Genomic DNA, 20,181 nt, shown 5'->3' with positions numbered 1-20,181 from the left:
AGTCTATTTTTGTATTAAGAACACATTTCTAATAGCCAATTAAACTTGTAATCAGGGATTTTACAAAATCCCTAGCTCTATATTTTCAGTGATTTTGTAAAATCGCTAACAATTTCAGGGATTTTACAAAACCACTGAAACTGTTAGTGATTTTACAAAATCCCTAATTAGTCCAGTGATTTTACAAAATCCCTGATTTTACAAATTCACTGTAACATATACAAGCCTAAATATCAATAAAATTGAATTTATAAACTATCATCATAAAAAAAGGACGAAAATGTAAATAGGACGAACCTATCCGTAATCGGATAAATATTGTCTCGGTTACTTGGACGCTTGAAATTTACAACCCACATCACAAAACAAGTACCTGTCTGCTGTCAGACTAGTCCAAATAAAAGTATTCCCGACCATGTTCCTTGGTAATGGTTGGTTAAACCTAGTGTTATAGCTAGCCTTCAGGAAATATATTGAGGAAAAAAAAAATCCTAGATAATTCATGATAAAGTGAGCCAGAAACATCAGAAAGAAAATGGAAATTTTGCTCACAAAATTATTGATTTATTCGTGTATTCTTGTACATTTGATGCACATGTATAGAAGGGAATCTCCTGTAGTTGGTGATTGCAATACTAGTATACCAGCATTGTGCACAGTACTGGTATAATATGTGTACCAGTATTGTGCACAGTACTGGTATAATATGTGTACCAGTATTGTGTTTTTTTTAAAACTCTAATACGCTAAAGTGCGATGGTATGGGAAAATATAGACGTAAAAACCGTAGTTCGATAATGACGTTAACAGTTGTTTATACAAACTAAAAATGAACATACCGGAAAATATATTAGGAATATTTGATTAACAATTTTTTACAACATATGTCCATGACTTACGAGTAATTGATTGAATTTAACCGTTTTTTTGTCAGCTGAATCACAAAGTTTATTTTTTTTCAAGTGTTGGAAGAAGGACTACAGTCGACCTTTTTACTATATAAATACAAAACAGTATACGCATACCTAGTCCTATCCTGCTTCTATTTGAAACGAACGAATACATTCGAATCATTGTTTATGTGGCAGTTTACTTTGTGATCTCTGTTAAAATGCTGTCGATTTTAATGAAAAGTAACGTCGGTAAAATAGAATTACCTAGTTTTCATGCGTTAACTATAAATTGTCTGCTAAAACATAAGTTCGTTCTGTATATTTTAGGAAAATACGGAAAAGGAGAAAGCTCGGCGAACATTGCATTTCTCTTGCATTTAGATTTAAGCTTAAGCAAATAAATGTTGCATTTTCCGACAATGAACCAATTAGGGATTTTTAATTTTCAATGACAAATGTAAGGGAGGTTGTAACATTAGTGTGAACGCCAATCTACACCAATTATCCAAATATTCAATACGCTCCGAAATTGTTAAAAATTTATTTTACATGAAATATAATACAAATGTATTAGCAAAACATAATTAAATAAAGGCAACAGTAGTATACCGCTGTTCAAAACTCATAAATCCATGGACAAAAAACAAAATCGGGGTAACAAACTAAAACCGAGGGAAACGCATTAAATATAAGAGGAGAACAACGACATAACACCTTTATAGCAATTATTACTTGGTCGGACTTGTTAATTTAGAAACAATTACTTACGCCTACCGGTAAATTGTAAAGCCTATCACATATGTTATATCTTAGCATAATAGCTTTTGCAAAAAGACTTTTTAAACCTTTTTGTTTTAATACTTTCAATCTTACCCTTTGGACCATCACACTTTAGCGTGATTCATACACCATCGTACTTTAGCGAACAAACAACCAACACACTTTAGCGTGAGACACCATCATACTTTAGCGTAGACCCAGGGCTCACACTACTTCAGAATTATAGGGAGAAGTGACTTCTCTTTTTGAAACTGATAGGGAGAAGTGGTGAGATTTGAAAGAGACGTGCTCATTGGAGCGGTGCGATATAATGTTTGGATTTTACGTACAATAGTATAAAGGGCCATATGTAAATAATGTTCTTTTTATATTGTTCAATTCATATCTGAGTAAAAAAAATAGAATTAAAGTAACATTTGAAATTAAAAGTTGTTTAAGTTTTACTAAGGTTCTTGTGAGAAACTACCAACTAAATATCTAGCACTAAAAAAAAAAAAATATTTTAAAAAATGTAAAGAAATTATAATATATCAATTACAATTTAATTAAAAATTATCTTGTGTATGACATTCAGTGTTTCTCATAAAAAAAATATAAAAGTTATTAAGCTGGGCCATAATATATTGATATTAGTATAATAGTCTCAGAGTTAAGCAACTTTAATCAATAGTTTGAAACAATCCATAAAAAATATAGGGAATTATATACACCGATCAATTAGATGTCACCAAAAGTCTCTTAATGCGTGTGGAATGCATAATTTTTCCCTTTGGGATCAATATTCTTCTGTCAGCTGTTCCATCCGTGCGTCCGTAGTAATTATTGTAAAAGTACAGATTTCGGTCATAGATGGTCCGGTTCAGATCCGGAGTTTAGAAATCGGTCAATATTATATTAAATATTGATCAGTAAACCAAAAATAAAAAATATATGAAAAATAACTGCTAAAAGTAAAAATCATAATTTTTCCTTTAATTGTATGTTAAAAGACTTAAACTGTAAACTTCCTATGTAAAATCAAAATAAAACCTGTAAACCTCCTATATAAAAACACATAAAGACTTAAAAAATGTATATAGTGTATATAATGTTGTTGTGTTACGATTGTTAATTTATTCTTCAATTATTTTTTTGGTGGTGGAACTGTTCGACATACAAAGTATGGTTACCCTATAAAGGGTGTAAAGATCCAGAGAAGAAGAAGGTCAATGGCGGACGAATGCAAGAAAATTTACAAAAATAAACGATGTTTGACAAGTTATTTGGAAAGGAACATGACGTTTTTAATGCAATAAATGGATTAAAAATTTACTGGAGGCAACTTTTATCACGTTTAAATGAAGTAACAAACTTATTTTGCCGCCGAAATTGAGGTTGATGTACGTTTTCGAGTAACACTAACAAGCACCGAAACTGACTTGCGGAAAAATTATGCACGAAGTGATAAAAAGTTGTATTTTTATCAAATAACCTGCTACACAGTGCGAAGACAATGCTTCAACCTTTTTTCTAAAGATTATGAATCGTTTATGTCTGAATTTCTTTAATTTTCAATAAAAAAATTGATGTTTCATCAACTTGGTAAAAATTGAAAATGTCCGATGACGGAAGCGACTGAAAGCGACTATCGTCAAGAACAGGGCGACTTGTTTTCGCTTTTGGGGGTCGGGGAAAGCGAAGTGACGATCGGGAAGGCAACTTTTTCGCCCAAGTTGCCTGGTAGCGTGAGCCCTGACTGACCATCGCACTTTAGAGTCCTACATATGTTCATATGATGGTACACTGTGATTATCATTAAAAGAAGTTTCAAATCTTCTGATTTTTGTTTTTGTTAAGAGAAACATACTGTAACAGGAATCCATAACAAATTGCCCCACTGGAAAATAGCCCCACTCCTTTGTAATCACCTCACTTTTTCACCAACTCGTCCCACTTCCTAAAAATCGCCCCACTTATGAAAAAGGTAAAAACCCATTGAAAAAAGGTTGGATAACTTGCCCCACTTATGAAAAGGGATAAAATCCCGCTGAAATAAGGTCTTCCAACTCGCCCCACTCATGACAAATAGATAAACTTTCTTTGATATTTACTTGAAAGTAACATTTGCATTTCACCAGAGACATACCTTATGTCTCTGATTTCACTGATTGCTTGTTAGTGTTGAATTATATATTCTTATGAAATAATGAAAAGACAAAAGTAAACAATCGTGTAAGTGCTATGATAACAAACTGAGATTAATCGAAATCCTCCAATTATTATGATATATCGCACTATGATACAATTAACAGGTTTCTTTTCAATTGTTATGCAACTAACTAAGCTTTCAAGAATAAAGTCATTTTCCACATGAAAATTATATATTCATCTAGATTTAACCGTTTTTCATTAAATTGGGCGACTTTGTTAAAAGTGGGGCGAGTTTGTAAACCAGTTTGGGGCTATTTTTTTAAAAGTGAGGCGATTTGTCCTGCTTCCCTGTAACAGCATTTTTAACAAACTCCTTATTTTCTTCTATCCTTCAGCTCTTGGTTTCCAATGGATTATGCACATTGTATACTTTAGTGATTTTTTGATTGACATTGCTATTATTGCTGCTGTATCATCAATAATGGTGTTGTCTATTTCATCTTTATATGGCATTTCTGCAACCCTCCTCTTTCTGTTTTGGTATTCAGTCTCTGTGAACTTTCTCAGAAGCTAAACAACATGACCAGCTTATTTAGGCATCACTTTTATGGCTATCTTACTGGTGTTCGAGTGCCTGTCTACATGTAGTTCTAGTATTTGTACCAGTGGATATCCATCTACTACGATTTGTGCTCCCCATGGTTCCCAATTATCTGCTTTAATTACCCTTATAATTAACATTCATGTTCATTGTACATTTAGTTAATTTCATAAGGTTCCACTATTTAAAAGCAATTCTTTATGTCTAATGGCCATGGATATTGATATCTTTTATTGAAAAGATTAATTAAAAAAATACAGACAACATGAACATGATGAATGTTTGATTTTAATTAGGGCTTAATGAGTATCTTGATTATTTTAACTAGTTGTTGATTAATTTCATAATTATCCTCTTTAATCTCATTGAATTCATTCAATCCCCCTTTGGTCTTCAATATCTAATTTTGCTTAAAATTAATTTTTTGTATTATAAATTTATACACCTTAAAGTATAGTCGACAATACAACTACAATACTGGTATATCAGTAATGTACCAGTATTGTTTTGGTTTTTTTAAATTACAATACTGGTACACAAGTTTTAAACCAGTATTGTGCATAATACTGGTATACCAGTATTGCAATCACCAACTATAGGAGATCCATAGAAAGTTCCAATTTTGTACAATAAGTATCAGCTGAGCTTTTAATAACCACTTTATGCATATGTTTTCATGTATCTGTGTATGCTACAGTGTTTGGCATCTCAAATTTTTTGGGCACATTGCATGGAGCAGAATGGGTTGAGTTTATTTTTACAGAATCCAAGTTTAAGGGAGCGACCTAACCTTTTAACTTCAATGAAATGAAAGATGGGTATAGGTATTTTTCTTAGTCAGATTTCTTTTTCACATGAACAAATTTATAATATTTAGTTTTTGATGCTAACAATAAAAAAAAATCTTTCAAAATTTAACACTTTAAAGAATGGGGAAAATCTGCATTCCTATTTCAGAATATTTTTTATTTATCATGTTGGGAATCAAAAAAAAAAATTAAAGAAAAAAAAACATCAAATTTTAAATCGTCTGAATAACAAAATATATACACACATACATGTACTAGAGTGCATCCTTTGAGGAAAGGGCAAAATCCTGATTATCTTTAACATAGTTTTAGTTTTGTTTTTAGAAAAAAAAATAGTGTTGTCAGAATTTTTAAAAAAATCATAAAAATGTCTTCTGCTTACTTTCAGATAGAGAGGATATATAATCATTTGTAGTATTAGACTCACTGGTGTCATATTTTTCATCATGAAGAGTTACTACAAACCTATGTTATTGGCTTGTATATTAGGAGCAGTTGTGTTAACATATACAATGAGTAAATACCAGGAAGTATTGACAGAGCTACAGACACAAAAGGCAAAATTTGATGCAATTGAATATAAAATCAGTCCAGGAATAATAGCTCAGTCAGCTTCTTTAGACGCAAAACAAAGAATTTCTGTTGGTGGTACGTATACATTTGAAGAGAACAGAAAAGTTCCTGAAATGCATAAAGAGTTCAAACCTGAATCATTTTATCAAGATAAAGCTGCTATACCTGACTACAAAATTAAATTACAGACCCTTATTGATCAGAAGGTTCCAGCAGATAATCCAGACCTGGTGAATATCATCCGTAATCATTACATAGAACAGCCATCACAAGAACCATACAAATTACTTAACCCAGAGCGAGTTGATTATTCACAAGGCCAGACACCATTTATTGATAGCAGACTCAATTATATGGTAAGTACATGTATTACAGAAAACAGTAAGTAAAGCCAGAAATTTAATGCAATCAAATTTGTGTTAAGTGATTTAGTCTAGGCCTTAAAACATTGCAGCAGTGTCATAGGTTTCATTTTCATGTATTGTTGCTGGGCTTCCAAAATGTTGTAAAATACTATTTTTTCAAACAAACAGGCCTTGCAAAATTTGGTTGAAATGCATGTTTTCAAAAAGTGGTATGTGAACTTGAAATTTTTTGTAAAAGGCAGTGTAATAAAAACTTTGACATCTCTGGATTACCCAAAAACTTTATTTATCCCCCCCCCCTTTTCCCCCCAAAGAATTACTATTGTAGATGAGTATGTCTTACTTGGTTTCTGCTTTGAGGTGAGACTTGGATAGGTGTCAAGCTTTCCCTTTAAAAATTAATATATTTCAGATGATTTTCCTTAACCAGTTTATCCATACATGTACTTCTATTACATTTTATCTTTTTATGATATTTACATATTAACTATATTTGTCTATATGGAGCTCTCAGAACTTTTGTTAAATTGATGAGAAATGAAAAGGTAAATTTTACAGTGTTTCTTTTATATTTAAATGGAAGGAGATATGAAATACAATGTAGAGTCAGCATGGTCAGTATAAGCCAATAAAACAGAAACCAACAACAAAAAAACTTAAAATCTGAATCGACATATATATATATATATACATGTATATGGTCTTCACCAAAATTATGTTGGATATATATGTTCCGGACCATATTGAGTATTTGGACCATACGCGTATGGTCATGACCATATGGGTATATACTCATATGGTCCGACCGTACGCGTATGGTCGGGGTAATTAACATTCTGTTACAGTTTACTTTTAATACTTCTTAACTCTTCATATGGTATGACCGTTCATTAAAAAGACGCTATCATATAGGTAATTTTATAATTATTTTATAATAAAAAGATTAGCTAAAGAAAAAATAGAAGTTTCACAAAGTTAATTTTACTTAATTGTCAAAACTATGATAAACACATTTTATACCTTTGGTCATTACCGATTTGTTATTACGAGTGAATGGCACTATGAATATGTCGACTTAGAAATTAAATTTTAAAAATTTCTTTATCAACTGTTACACAAGAAGTCACTGGAAAGTAACATAGTTTATTTAAAATGTCTTGTGAATATGGTGTATTGCAGTCATTTTTAGGAAATTTGAGATCTAGAACTTTTTAAAAACACCATAGAAATCAAAATGGCCAAAGACCTCGGTTTCACTGTACGCAGCTGCAAAAAGGCTAGCTTTTCACTCGCAAACAAAAGGTGTACATGAAAAGGATCGTGCACAACCAAGACTTGCGAATGCAAAAAAGCCATGATACCGTGTGGAAGTACATGTCACCCAAGCCTACATGTAAGAATGTATCTAGAGATGAAAACTAACTATGGTATCAATATTTGATTTTTACGTAGTTTTTGAATTAACAAATTGTTATGTTACCATCATAGTGTTTTTAGATAAAGTTTTTGTATTATTGAAACGTTTATAATGTAATTTGAAATAAATACCTATATGGTCCAAATACTCATATGGTCTGGCCCGTTAAAAACCAAACGAGTATTATACTCATATGGTCCGACCATACACGTAGGGTCGGACCATACGCGTATGGTCAGACCATATGAGTATACGCATATGGTCATGACCATACGCGTATGGTCCAAATACTCATATGGTCCGGAACATATATACAAAATTTGACCAGAAAAAACAAGAATTTCTTTTGATAAGTCTAAATGGACACAGTTTACATGTTTAAATCTGTCGTCATATTTCCTTTTTATGCCCCATTCATGGGCATTATGTTTTCTGGTCTGTGTGTCCGTCGTCCATCTGACCGTTATTCCGTCTGTCTGTCCTGCTTCAGGTTAAAGTTTTTGGTCGAGGTAGTTTTTGATGAAGTTAAAGTCCAGTCCAATCTACTTGAAACTTAGTACAGATGTTCCCTATGATATGATCTTTCTAATTTTAATGCTAAATTAGAGATTGTTCCACATTTTCACGGTCCATTGAACATAGAAAATGATTTATGGATGGGGCATCCGTGTACTTTGGACACATTCTTGTTTCAATATCTTTCATCTAAGCTTTAATTAAATTCAGTAGATACATTGTAAATCATGGCTTCATTGTCTAAAGGATTTCACTCAATACTATTAACAAGTTTGACTTAAATTGTGAGTTATCAACAAGTTTGACTTTGACTGTGAAATATCAGAAAATTGGACTTTGTCCATGAGTTTTCAACAAGTAAGGTTTGAATCTTGGATATTCAGTTTGACAATACTTTATTATTACATTAATCATAAGCTTCCCAGTCATTTGCACAACTTTACAATTTGAATTACAAATTGGATAACAGATTAGCACAAATACCTTTGACTTATCATACGAAATTCCTTTGTACTTTTGTTAATAAGAAAGCAACCATTGTACCTTTGGATGAAGTTGTTTCATGTATGTGTCAAATGTTTTGAGTGTTTTTAATGTCAGTATATGATTAAATAATCACACAAAATTGTTAATTTGTAACTTACACATATGATTATTAATGTAATTTAATAACTGCAAATAACTTTTTCACCAGATTGTTTAATACAGGTAAGATTTTATTAATATATATGTGCTTATGTGGCTTTGTGCATGTTATCCTATATTCATATAGTCTGCCTTTGCTTGCATGGCATAGGCATGATAGGTGAAACCAATTAACTGAAGATTTATACACTCAATATTGTCTTTGTAGTAAACGTTATGTTAATTGTTGTTCCATAATGTATACATACTTTTTGAAGGTATTTATTGGTGTTGTTATACGACCGCAAATTTTGAAAAAATTTTCGTCGTATATTGCTATCACGTTGGCGTCTGCGTCGTCGTCGTCGTCGTCGTCGTCGTCGTCCAGCGTCCGAATACTTTTAGTTTTCGCACTCTAACTTTAGTAAAAGTGAATGGAAATCTATGAAATTTTAACACAAGGTTTATGACCACAAAAGGAAGGTTGGTATTGATTTTGGGAGTTTTGGTCCCAACATTTTAGGAATTAGGGGCCAAAAAGGGCCCAAATAAGCATTTTCTTGGTTTTCGCACTATAACTTTAGTTTAAGTTAATAGAAATCTATGAAATTTTGACACAAGGTTTATGACCACAAAAGAACGGTTGGGATTGATTTTGGGAGTTTTGGTCTCAACAGTTTAGGAATTAGGGGCCAAAAAAGGACCCAAATAAGCATTATTCTTGGTTTTCGCACAATAACATTAGTTTAAGTAAATAGAAATCAATGAAATTTAAACACAATGTTAATGACTACAAAAGGAAGGTTGGTATTGATTTTGGGAGTTTAGGTCCCAACAGTTTAGGAATTAGGGGCCAAAAAGGGACCCAAATAAGCATTTTTCTTGGTTTTCGCACCATAACGTTAGTATAAGTAAATAGAAATCTATGAAATTTAAACACAAGGTTTATGACCATAAAAGAAAGGTTGGGTTTGATTTTGGGAGTTTTGGTCCCAACATAATAAGGGGCCCAAAGGGTCCAAAATTAAACTTTTGTTTGATTTCATCAAAATTGAATAATTGGGGTTCTTTGATATGCTGAATCTAACTGTCATGACTGTGTATGTAGATTCTTAACTTTTGGTCCCGTTTTCAAATTGGTCTACATTAAGGTCCAAAGGGTCCAAAATTAAACTTAGTTTGATTTTGACAAAAAATGAATCAGTTAGGTTCTTTGATATGCTGAATCTAAAAATGTACTTAGATTCTTGATTATTGGCCCAGTTTTCAAGTTGGTCCAAATCGGGGTCCACAATTAAACTTTGTTTGATTTCATCAAAAATTGAATAAATGGGGTTCTTTGATATTCCAAATCTAACTGTGTATGTAGATTCTTCATTTTTGGTCCTGTTTTCAAATTGGTCTACACTAAAGTCCAAAGGGTCCAAAATTAAACTTAGTCTGATTTTAACAAAAATTGAAATCTTGAAGTTCTTTGATATGCTGAATCCAAAAATGTACTTAGATTTTTTATTATGGGCCCAGTTTTCAAGTTGGTCCAAATCAGGATCTAAAATTATTATATTAAGTATTATGTAATAGCAAGTCTTTTCAATTGCACAGTATTGCGCAATGGCAAGAAATATCTAATTGCACAATATTGTGAAATATCAAATTTTTTTTAAATTAGAGTTATCTTTCTTTGTCCAGAATAGTAAGCAAGAAATATCTAATTGCAAAATATTGTGCAATAGCAAGATTTTTTTTTAATTGGAGTTATCTTTCTTTGTCCAGAATCAACTTAAATCTTTGTTATATACAATATACAATGTATATTCACTTTTTACTACCAACTGATAAATTAAAATAATCTTTACCATTCAGTGATAACAAGCAGTTTTTTTACATCTTAATATTTTATGATGTATTTAAATGAGTAGTTATTGTTGCAAACTCCATTAGAAATTTTAATCGAGATTAGTTTTGGAATAAGGGAAAGGGGGATGTGATTAAAAAAATTGGGTTCAATTTTTCTCATTTGAAATTTCATAAATAAAAAAGAAAATTTCTTCAAACATTTTTTTGAGAGGATTAATATTCAACAGCATAGTGAATTGCTCTAAGAGAAACAAAAATTTTAAGTTCATTAGAACACATTCATTCTGTGTCAGAAACCTATGCTGTGTCAACTATTTAATCACAATCCAAATTTAGAGCTGAATCCAGCTTGAATGTTGTGTCCATACTTGCCCTAACCGTTCAGGGTTCAACCTCTGCGGTCGTATAAAGCTACGCCCTGCGGAGCATCTGGTTTTATATGTAATTGTCTTGAATTTCTGGTATGTAAATATGCATATAATTTCCTGTTTGTATGGTTATGAAACAAATCCTTATAGATTCAATATTGATTTATCTCTCTAGAACCCTGCTAGATAGCCAAACTCAAATATAATATCACAATCCACAAAGTCACCAATGAAAATGAGCATTATGGATCTAAACCAACTCCCTAATAAGGAAATGTTAGCATCAGTGATAAACATGATAAAGGGGGTATCTGTGTGTAAACCAAAACATAGTCCCAATAAATCATACTGGCACAAAGCAGACAGAACTTTCAAATGAATAATATTTATTAATACAATAATTTCAATAACTAACATTTTAGCTCTTGAGAAACACTCAAATGGACAAAATAAACTTTGTTACTAGTTGTCATCAGGATGACTTAGATATAAATGTCCAAGCAGTATTATTATTAATTATTGCGAGGTTTTTCTTAATGTGAATAATGCAACTAAGTGAGTATTGCATTAATAAAAACTCACATTCTGATGTCTGAAACATATATCTCTATAATCATGAGCTGTTAATTATGTCATGTATGTGTTTTGGCATAGATACTATATATTTATGCATTCACATTTTTTCCCAAGCTGAAACACATATTTAATATGGCTTCTACTAACAAAAGCTCCATTAATGGGATTATAGACAACCGTATTACTATATTACTTATATATGCATATTTTCCTTAAGTCAATATAATTGATCTCACATTTTTGTCTTCCAAAATCCCAATACTAAATACATGCAAAAATTTCTGAATTTATAGAACTTTGTTAGTTTTTACACGATTGCCAAAAAGTTTGTGATCGTATGTAGGAATCACGCATTGTGCGAGACATTTGTTTTTTTCGGGACAATAATAGAAATCTATTAAATTTAAACACAAGGTTTATAACCACAAAAGGAGGGTTGGGATTGATTTTGGGGGTTATGGTCCCAACAGTATAGGAATTAGGGGCCAGAATAAGCATTTTTTCCCTAGTTTCCAGTCAATAATTTGTGGAATGGTGTATATATCTCTGAAATTATACCACAAGTTTCCATACCAGAAAGGGATGGTTAGGATTGGCGTTGAAGGGGGGGGGTATGACTCAAACCATTTAGGAATTCGGGGCAAAAAAGGGGAAAAACAAATGTTTATTACCTCACTTACACTGCTTTAAAATTATGTATAAAGAAATGCTGTATTGTCTTGATGTGATTAGCTGTCGCTGTCAATTTATTTTTAGAAGTTACTACATGTCTATTTTAAAAAATGCTGATTGAGGAATATCTATATAGCTAATACTTGTATTTTTAGCCATGATTATGTATGTCATTTTTGTGGAGCCTTCAACTTATGTCGAAAAAAATGAGACAGAGCAATCTTACAAGTTACATGTCTTGTGGTAAGGTTATAGGAACCTGACATGTCATTGTATGCATGACTTGTGGGTTAAAGTCAGACAAAAAGTTAAATAACTGCATTATGGTACTCCAGGGAAAACATAAAGGCATGTGAGAACACCGAAAATTGTTGAAGGAATTTTTGTCATGTTGGTTATCTATATTATATTCAAGAATGAGCTGTAGCTAGGGTCACACTCTGCAGAGAAATGCTTGTAGTTTTTGATACCTCAAATAGTACATTGTTAGTATGTGAGAAAATTTATGCTCCTCATAATTCCATATGATTAAGATCAGATCATCTACTAAATGTTGCAATTAGATTTGTAGTTGCTTAAACCTAAAATAGTTATTTAGTTATGGTACATGGTACATGGTACTATATCACACAGATAATTATATACTAGAATTACATGCCATTTTCTTTTGTTTTTCTTAGAGTTTATAAATGTTTTAAAAGTAAAATGACAAAAAAAAATTATCAAAAACTTTTTGGAATCAAAAACATTTTCTATCACTAAGACACTTGGTGTTACACTTGGGTTTAAAGCTGACATGATACAGTATGGGCTGTACCATCATTGCTATTATCCATGCCATACAAACTCTAATGGATAGTTCTTTCATTGGCAATCATACCACATCCTCATATTTTTATATTAATTCAGCAAAACTGTTCATTAGAACTGTTGTAAAGCTATTACATGTACTTATGAAGTATGATGTAAAGCTATTAGTATGTTGAAGACCGTACCTTGACCTATAATGGTTTAATTTTATAAATTGTGACTTGGATGGAGAGTTGTCTCATTGGCACCCAAACCATGTCTATGCAAAAGGGAAATGAACAAAAAAGAGTGGGGATATTTAAAAAAAAAAAAGAGTACTGGTACTTTCTTGGTAGATCGCCTGGACCGAAGGGCTTTTCTTATCATTTGGCATTTGTCATCCTTTAACTTTTACAAACATCTTCCGTGAAACTACTAGGCCAAATGGAACCAAACTTAACCACAATCTTTTTTAAAAATATATATTTTAAATGCCATCATCCAGCCTGCCATCCAACATGGCCACCAAGACTAAAAATGGAACATAAAGGGTATTACTGTTTATAACTGCATCCTAAATTACCTCAATATCAACGAGCTCTTAATCAGGTGTATCTATGTTTTAAAATGTTTATAGAATTTTAATATTGTATCCATTATTAGAAGTGATGTACTCTCATGTAATGTTGCATTCTTGTGTAGATTCACCAATTGGTTTCGGTCTGTCAACCAAATTATCAATATCAGTGTAAATATATTATATGCATTTAAAAGGGCACAGACATTAGAAAAAACTGATATAATCATTTCTTTTAATATCGATGTTTTCATTATTTGCAACTTAATAGTATACATCTTAAAGATAATTATAATGAGGTAAATAGTTTGTTTTTTTGTCATTAGTTACATACTTGTTTGCTTACGTTCTAATTGAAATTAAATCTCTGCAGCAACCAAGCATAAAATAATGAGCGAATGCAGATATTTAGTTTTGATAAGATTGGTTTGCTTATTAATGTCTTACAAATCCAACAGTACCCCTGATTTCAAAATGGGTGAAATCTTATCGTGTCTGAACATAGATCACTTTCATTTCAATACTCTCTTTAAACTACTCAATAACCTGAGTATACATGTATGTTGATATTGCAGCCATAAGGCCAATGGAATACTGTGTTTATTGCAACTGTCATTATTCGTTTCAGGAAGGTGGATTCTACGTTGAATGTGGGGCCTTAAATGGAGAAAAGGGTTCAAATTCCTTGTTTTTTGAAAGAGTTCGTAAGTGGAACGGTTTGTTGATAGAAGGTGATCCAACTAACTATGCTGAATTAAAGAAGATAAATAGAAAGGCATTTTCAATAAATGCCTGCATCAGTCCTAGGGCAACACCATTTAAGGTAAACCATGATCACTGGCTACACAACAATATCAAGTACTATTGATTTATAAAATTTATTTATGATAGAAGTTTTCATTTCATAGTTAGACCTTCTAAATTAGTGATTAATATAGACTTAGTACTTGAGGTTGTACCCAACACTTTCACTAAAATTAATTTGGCTCGTTTTATTTTCATAAAATTTTGTCAAAGTATTTACTTTGATCCTTTAACAAAAATATAAAAATTTCAAAAATTTGGAAACCAACCATTTTGTCAGAAAAATTACACTGGTTATATATAGCAGTTTGACAAACACCAATTTTGATCATTGAGAAGCTTAATATTCCTTTTACAACACGACGTAATTAAAACGTTAAGCTGACTTTACGGAGTTATCTCCCTGTAGTGTTAGGTCATTATTTTGTTTGAAAAATAGTAAACTATTTTAACAGTTGCTATTGTGATACCCCAAAGTCCACTGAATAAGCACAGTAATATAAAAATGAAGAGATGTGGTATGAGAGAACTATATGAAACATTGAACTTTAAACAAAAATTATGAGGTAACCTGAGAAAAATAGTTAAAGGCATGTTTTTACATCTCAACTTAAAATTAAGGGGAGATTAATCAAACATTATGATTAACCTATACAAGTATGTTTTATTTATTTCTTCAAGTAAATAAAGATGCCTTCTTTTTTTCAACTATTCTTGTTTATCTCGCCTTCTTAAAGTCAGTTCAGCTTAGTATGATGTTGTTTTACTTTTTCAGGCCAAGTTTCACAAAGCTTTCAACATGGGACGTGCTATCCATGATGCACAGTCTGAAAATTGGGTAAAAAGAAATCATAAAAATAAAGATTTGGTAGAAATGGAATGTTTTCCGTTATATTCTTTGATGCTAGCATTGAACAGAACAACCATTGATTTCTTCAGTTTAGACGTGGAAGGGGATGAAGTTAATGTTCTAAAGACAATACCATTTGATAAGTTAAATATAAAGATGATGACAGTAGAATATGCACATGGTGGAGCAGGTGGTGCTGATATGCAAAGGTTTCTACAGAGTAAAGGTTACGAGGTCGTTCTCAAGGTTTCCAAAGATAACTGGGGTGTCAACGATTTAATCTTTAGAAAGAAAGGTGTAGCTGATGGTAGTACAATTTAAGCAGCAATCAAAATGATAATATTGTTACAGGAAAACTTTCATGAATTGAATATTTGTTTAACAATCACATTCGTAAGATCTGAGACAAATGATAAGCAATATTATCATTTCAAAAGTTTTCCTAAACCTTTTTAAAGTTTTAAATTTAGCTGAACTGAGTCATGTTATTTCTCTTGTGCAGCAAGCAAGAGTCATTTAAAAGTACATAGATCTAATTACTTGATCCTTTATATTTTAAGAAATTTAAACAATGTAGTTGAAATTTCTCTTCATGTTTTCTGTAAGGTCTTTTTCAAAAAGGTCAATCTTTATAAAAATTACTCAGGTTACAATTTAAATGCATTTACTTGAGATTGTGTCAAAATCATGCCACATTTCTTATCATTTAGTCAAATTTTCATTGCCAAAACCGAAGATCATTTTAAAGCATTATTTGATAATAAAGACATAAGAAGGGTATTTTATCACTGCCAAAAATACTGCAGAACACATTAATTGGTGTATATTACTAGTATAAGAAAAATAATGATTTTGACCCATGTATTTGAATGTTCACTGAAACTAGTATAAATATACATTTTCTTGAAATGAAAAAAGTTTTTATGAAATTATAACTTTTAAACTATTTATTTATAATCTGTATTATTTTCCTTTCTTATGTATTTTATCATATACAAAAAGCAAAATACTGTGACAGAAAAAAAAGGTTGGCGAGTTGATCTGTGTCAACATTTAATTTTGTCCCTGTGACCCTGCCTACGATAGTATGGCTGCATTATGTTTTCTAGTCTGTGCATTTGTCTGTTGGTCCTTTCGTTCATTTGTTTATTTGTCTCCCACAAGTGTTAGGTTAAGAACTGATGGAAGTTTGGGTTTAGGTAATTAACCATGTAGTTGTGTTCAAATCACAACTTGAACGTTCATTATTTTTACTTTTAAAATTATAAGTATAAGGAAAATAATGATTTTGACCCATGTATTTGAAGGTTCACTTTTATGGAAATGCAATACTGCTAGAGGGCCTTGCATCTGATTGACACATAAACTTGTCTATGAATATCACCCGATTAATCATTGATTATTATGATTAACTATTATATATCAAATTAATCAGTGTAATTATTTTACTGACTCCATTCTACAAATACCAGTGAATTTTGAAAGAGAAATACATGTAAATATTTTTTATATATTCTGTTTTTGTTTCCCTTGTGGGACTCTTTTTCAATATAATATTTTGAATCTCTTTATTTTACACTATTGCTGTTACTTTAAAGTTTTATAGAATTAAATATATATTCATTTTTCAAACCAGATGTTTCTTTTTTCCTTAAAAAAATATGACTTTTTTAACCATCTGCCCCAGCGACTCACCTCAAACCAAGGGGTTTCAGTCAATTTCAAAACAGCTTTGCTCTTATCAGAACTATGTTCCTGCTAATTGGTACATACTATACCCTGAATTGGTCCCTTCTGAAGTAAAACTATAGATCATCGTATCACTTACAATAATGAGCAAAAACCAAACCACATAGAATGCTATACTGTATACATGTCCTTACATGACTAATGTAATTCAATTCAAATAAAAAAAGTACCTGGTTTCATGTGCAAAACAATAAATGAAAAACAAATTATATACAGCAACAAACAACAACCACTAAACTTCAGGCTGCTGACTTGGGACAGGCACATATTGAATGTGGTGCAGATAAACATCTATGCTGGATACATACCCTTTCCCTAACCTAGGATAGAGGTGTAATAGTACAACATATAAATATATGAGGTCCATTCTGATTTACCTATTTTTGCCTTTATATTGGTTATCAGACTTTAAAATTCTATAAAAAAAATTGTCTCCCCTATTGTGAGCTACAATTCTGTCATTTCGTCTCTTGTGGAGAGTTGTCTCATTGGCAATCATACCATATCTTTTTATTGTTTCTTCAATAAAAGGTTACATGTATATTATATATGAATTAGGTTGTGGTTGGCCTACTGAATGTGATTATCTTCCGATATTTCAATACCATGAGCAGCACAAAAAGTGCTGCTGGTTTTGGTCAACCTATTCTGAGCATCTTATGTCATCCATGTTGTTGTTATTATACCCCAACTCAGATGACATGTACACTTGACAATTATTCAGTATAGGAAAAATGTTTGACCTATTGCTAAAAATAACTATCATGAATTGCTATTGATGAATGAACCAAAGATGAGGTATATTAAGGTAAGATGGTCCCTGTAAGAAGGGCTTGTACTCTTCAATGATTATATAGGCTATATATATGAAGTTATAGGCTAAAATACAAAATTTAAAGATCATTATATTACTAAATTTAGATATGCATCCATGAGCAATGGGAATCAGGTCAAGGTCCTGAGTTCCCTAAACATGAAATATTCATCAGTAAATACTAAAAAAACTGACCAATCGGTTTATTATTAACCAATGCACCACGACAAATGCCAGAGAACCTTCGACAAAACAACCATATTTACAATACAATGATTCTGTAAACCAAAACTAAGATGAACTACTAGTAGTATATTTATGATAAAGAACCAATTTGACGACAACAGTTCACGAGACTGCAGTTTTATATAAATGCTTGTTGACGTGTTCACTTTGCATATTATCTTTAAAATATAACAGGTAAGAAACTCTTATTGCAAAAGTAATCAGCAAAACAGACTGCAGTTTTATATAAATGCTTGTTGACGTGTTCACTTTGCATATTATCTTTAAAATATAACAGGTAAGAAACTCTTATTGCAAAAGTTTATCAACAAAACAGATATATGTGTGACAACTGAGCAAGAAGAAACTCTAAACAGCCAAAAAGAAAAAAAAACAGCTAAATTAGATAGACAGTTGAGAGTCTAAAATTCTTAGAAGCCTCTAGTTTATGATAAGTGATCTTTAAGTTTAAACTGTAACCATAATAACTTCCATCTATTAAACTAAATAGCAGGTACATAGGTGTTTTTCAGTGGTTTTTTTTTATATAGATTAGACGGTCAGACTTTGGTTGTAAAAAAAAATAGGTTCAACTACTAATGTACAATCATGTACCAAGGAAGATAACTTAAACTTAAATTTGTAATTTGCTTAGCTAAGCATACAACAATACCAAAAAATGGAAAAATTTTAAAAGGAATCTTTATCGTTCATGGCTCTAAAGCACTTTTATTCTTTTTTGAGGATTTATTAAATGTTAACAATTGGTTAAATTTCAATGTGACGATAAATTTTCATTTAAATATCTGAAAAATAAAATAAAAATAGGAGGTCACGGGCTTTATTTTCCTGAATTTAAAAAGATTTAGCAAAAGATACCCAATCTACTCAAAAGACGACAAAAACACTAAGAGGAGTCATCAAATGATATTAGTCTTGAGGGTGTTTTGTAAATCTTGATTTGCTGGTTAAAAAGAAAGAAACGGATCCTGCTTCAGCAACATTCGCTAGTCTGTAATGTATTCGGTTTCATTGAAAAGATGCAGTTTATGTAGAATTTATCAGTGATCCTCTATTGATAAAACATGTGTCAACCACGAGTACTACTGTTAACACCAATGCGTTAGTTGAATGCAAGGCCGTAGCTACCCTTGAGGCAAGTGAGGCAATTGCCTCACTAAAATTTCGACACTGATTATTTTTTTATACATATATATCAATATAATAGTCATTTGTTGTTCTGTCTCAACCTTAATTTCTATATAACTTGTCATCATTCCTTTGTAACTATTCTTCCTGGATATAACTCAGCATCTCAACGGGTGATGTTTCTCGATAACATTAACCTAGTAATGATAATCATCATGGATCTCTAGTTAAAAACAGGCTCTTGCAGAAAAGGAAAAGCGACACTGACGGTAAAGAAGGAATAATTCTAGTAAACTAGTTTTTTTGTGAACAGAGTCTGAGTATTGCATATAACTTCCTTAGAACAATCCAAAAACGATAAGTAAACTGACAAATCAAGTACCGGTACTGGTCTTCAGAAGGGGGCAGTCCTGTCTGCGTATTCATTTCTCCATTTAACCAACTTTTGACAAATCAAGTCATCGCAAGGGGGCAGTCCTGTCTGCGTTTCACGAACTTTAATCTTTCTCTTTTATACAGATAAATAAAATATAAATAATATGAAACATGCATGAATTAGTTCCTATTCATATTTCTTTAACCTTAAAAATTTAAAGAATATCCCATATTCCAATTTGATATTATTGAGGAATGGTAGAACCTTTAACACAGGATTTTGTCTTTGCTTTTTCGGGACTACGGAATTTTGTTTCTTTATATTCGGGCTTTTGGAATCGGACACCCCATACCATTACCCCTAAATTTATAGATTCTGGAACTAAAATACAACAGAAATAATTTGAAATTATGGACCTACATGTAAACGTCAAAAACTCCATTCCAATTCCCCTGTACCCATATCATATATACTCTATAGATAGAATCATAATACAGTTATCTTTATCTCATTCTATCCCTAGTTTGTCTACTCTTTGTCAGCATAAAAGCGAGTTTAATATTTTTTGTAACTGTAACTGTATGATGGTGATTACAGGAATGCTTAATTCCCTTTTGCAAACTAAACTTTTACTACCGATGCTGCTACCAAATTGCTGATGGAGAAG

General features: G+C 31.5%; 1 protein-coding gene across 2 annotated transcripts; it reads left to right on the top strand.

Moving 5' to 3' along the window:
• The first annotated feature begins 320 nt into the window (after window positions 1–320).
• On the top strand, window positions 321–16,833 carry LOC139513246 (uncharacterized). Of its 2 annotated transcripts, none has more exons than XM_071301574.1 (4): window positions 321–425; window positions 5,602–6,142; window positions 14,176–14,370; window positions 15,127–16,833. In XM_071301574.1, the coding sequence occupies exons 2-4, from the start codon at window positions 5,660–5,662 to the stop codon at window positions 15,520–15,522; spliced, it is 1,074 nt and encodes a 357-aa protein (XP_071157675.1). In that variant the 5' UTR covers window positions 321–425; window positions 5,602–5,659; the 3' UTR covers window positions 15,523–16,833. The 2 variants fall into 2 exon arrangements, with proteins under 2 accessions (XP_071157675.1, XP_071157676.1); XM_071301575.1 differs by having other exon boundaries at window positions 321–510.
• The last annotated feature ends 3,348 nt before the right edge of the window (window positions 16,834–20,181 follow it).

Source organism: Mytilus edulis, chromosome 2, assembly GCF_963676685.1.
Source record: "Mytilus edulis chromosome 2, xbMytEdul2.2, whole genome shotgun sequence".
NCBI classification, from domain to species: domain Eukaryota; kingdom Metazoa; phylum Mollusca; class Bivalvia; order Mytilida; family Mytilidae; genus Mytilus; species Mytilus edulis.
The sequence above is the reverse complement of the archived record's forward strand: the minus strand, read 5'-3'. Positions and strand labels throughout refer to the sequence as shown.

What these genes read in the sequence shown, in the direction of transcription:
- LOC139513246 (XM_071301574.1), top strand. Translation starts at nt 5,660, where the DNA reads ATGAAGAGTTACTACAAACCTATGTTATTGGCTTGTATATTAGGAGCA. An exon ending in ATAGCAGACTCAATTATATG is followed by an intron (nt 6,143 to 14,175) that starts GTAAGTACATGT and finishes TATTCGTTTCAG; the next exon opens with GAAGGTGGATTCTACGTTGA. An exon ending in CTAGGGCAACACCATTTAAG is followed by an intron (nt 14,371 to 15,126) that starts GTAAACCATGAT and finishes TTACTTTTTCAG; the next exon opens with GCCAAGTTTCACAAAGCTTT.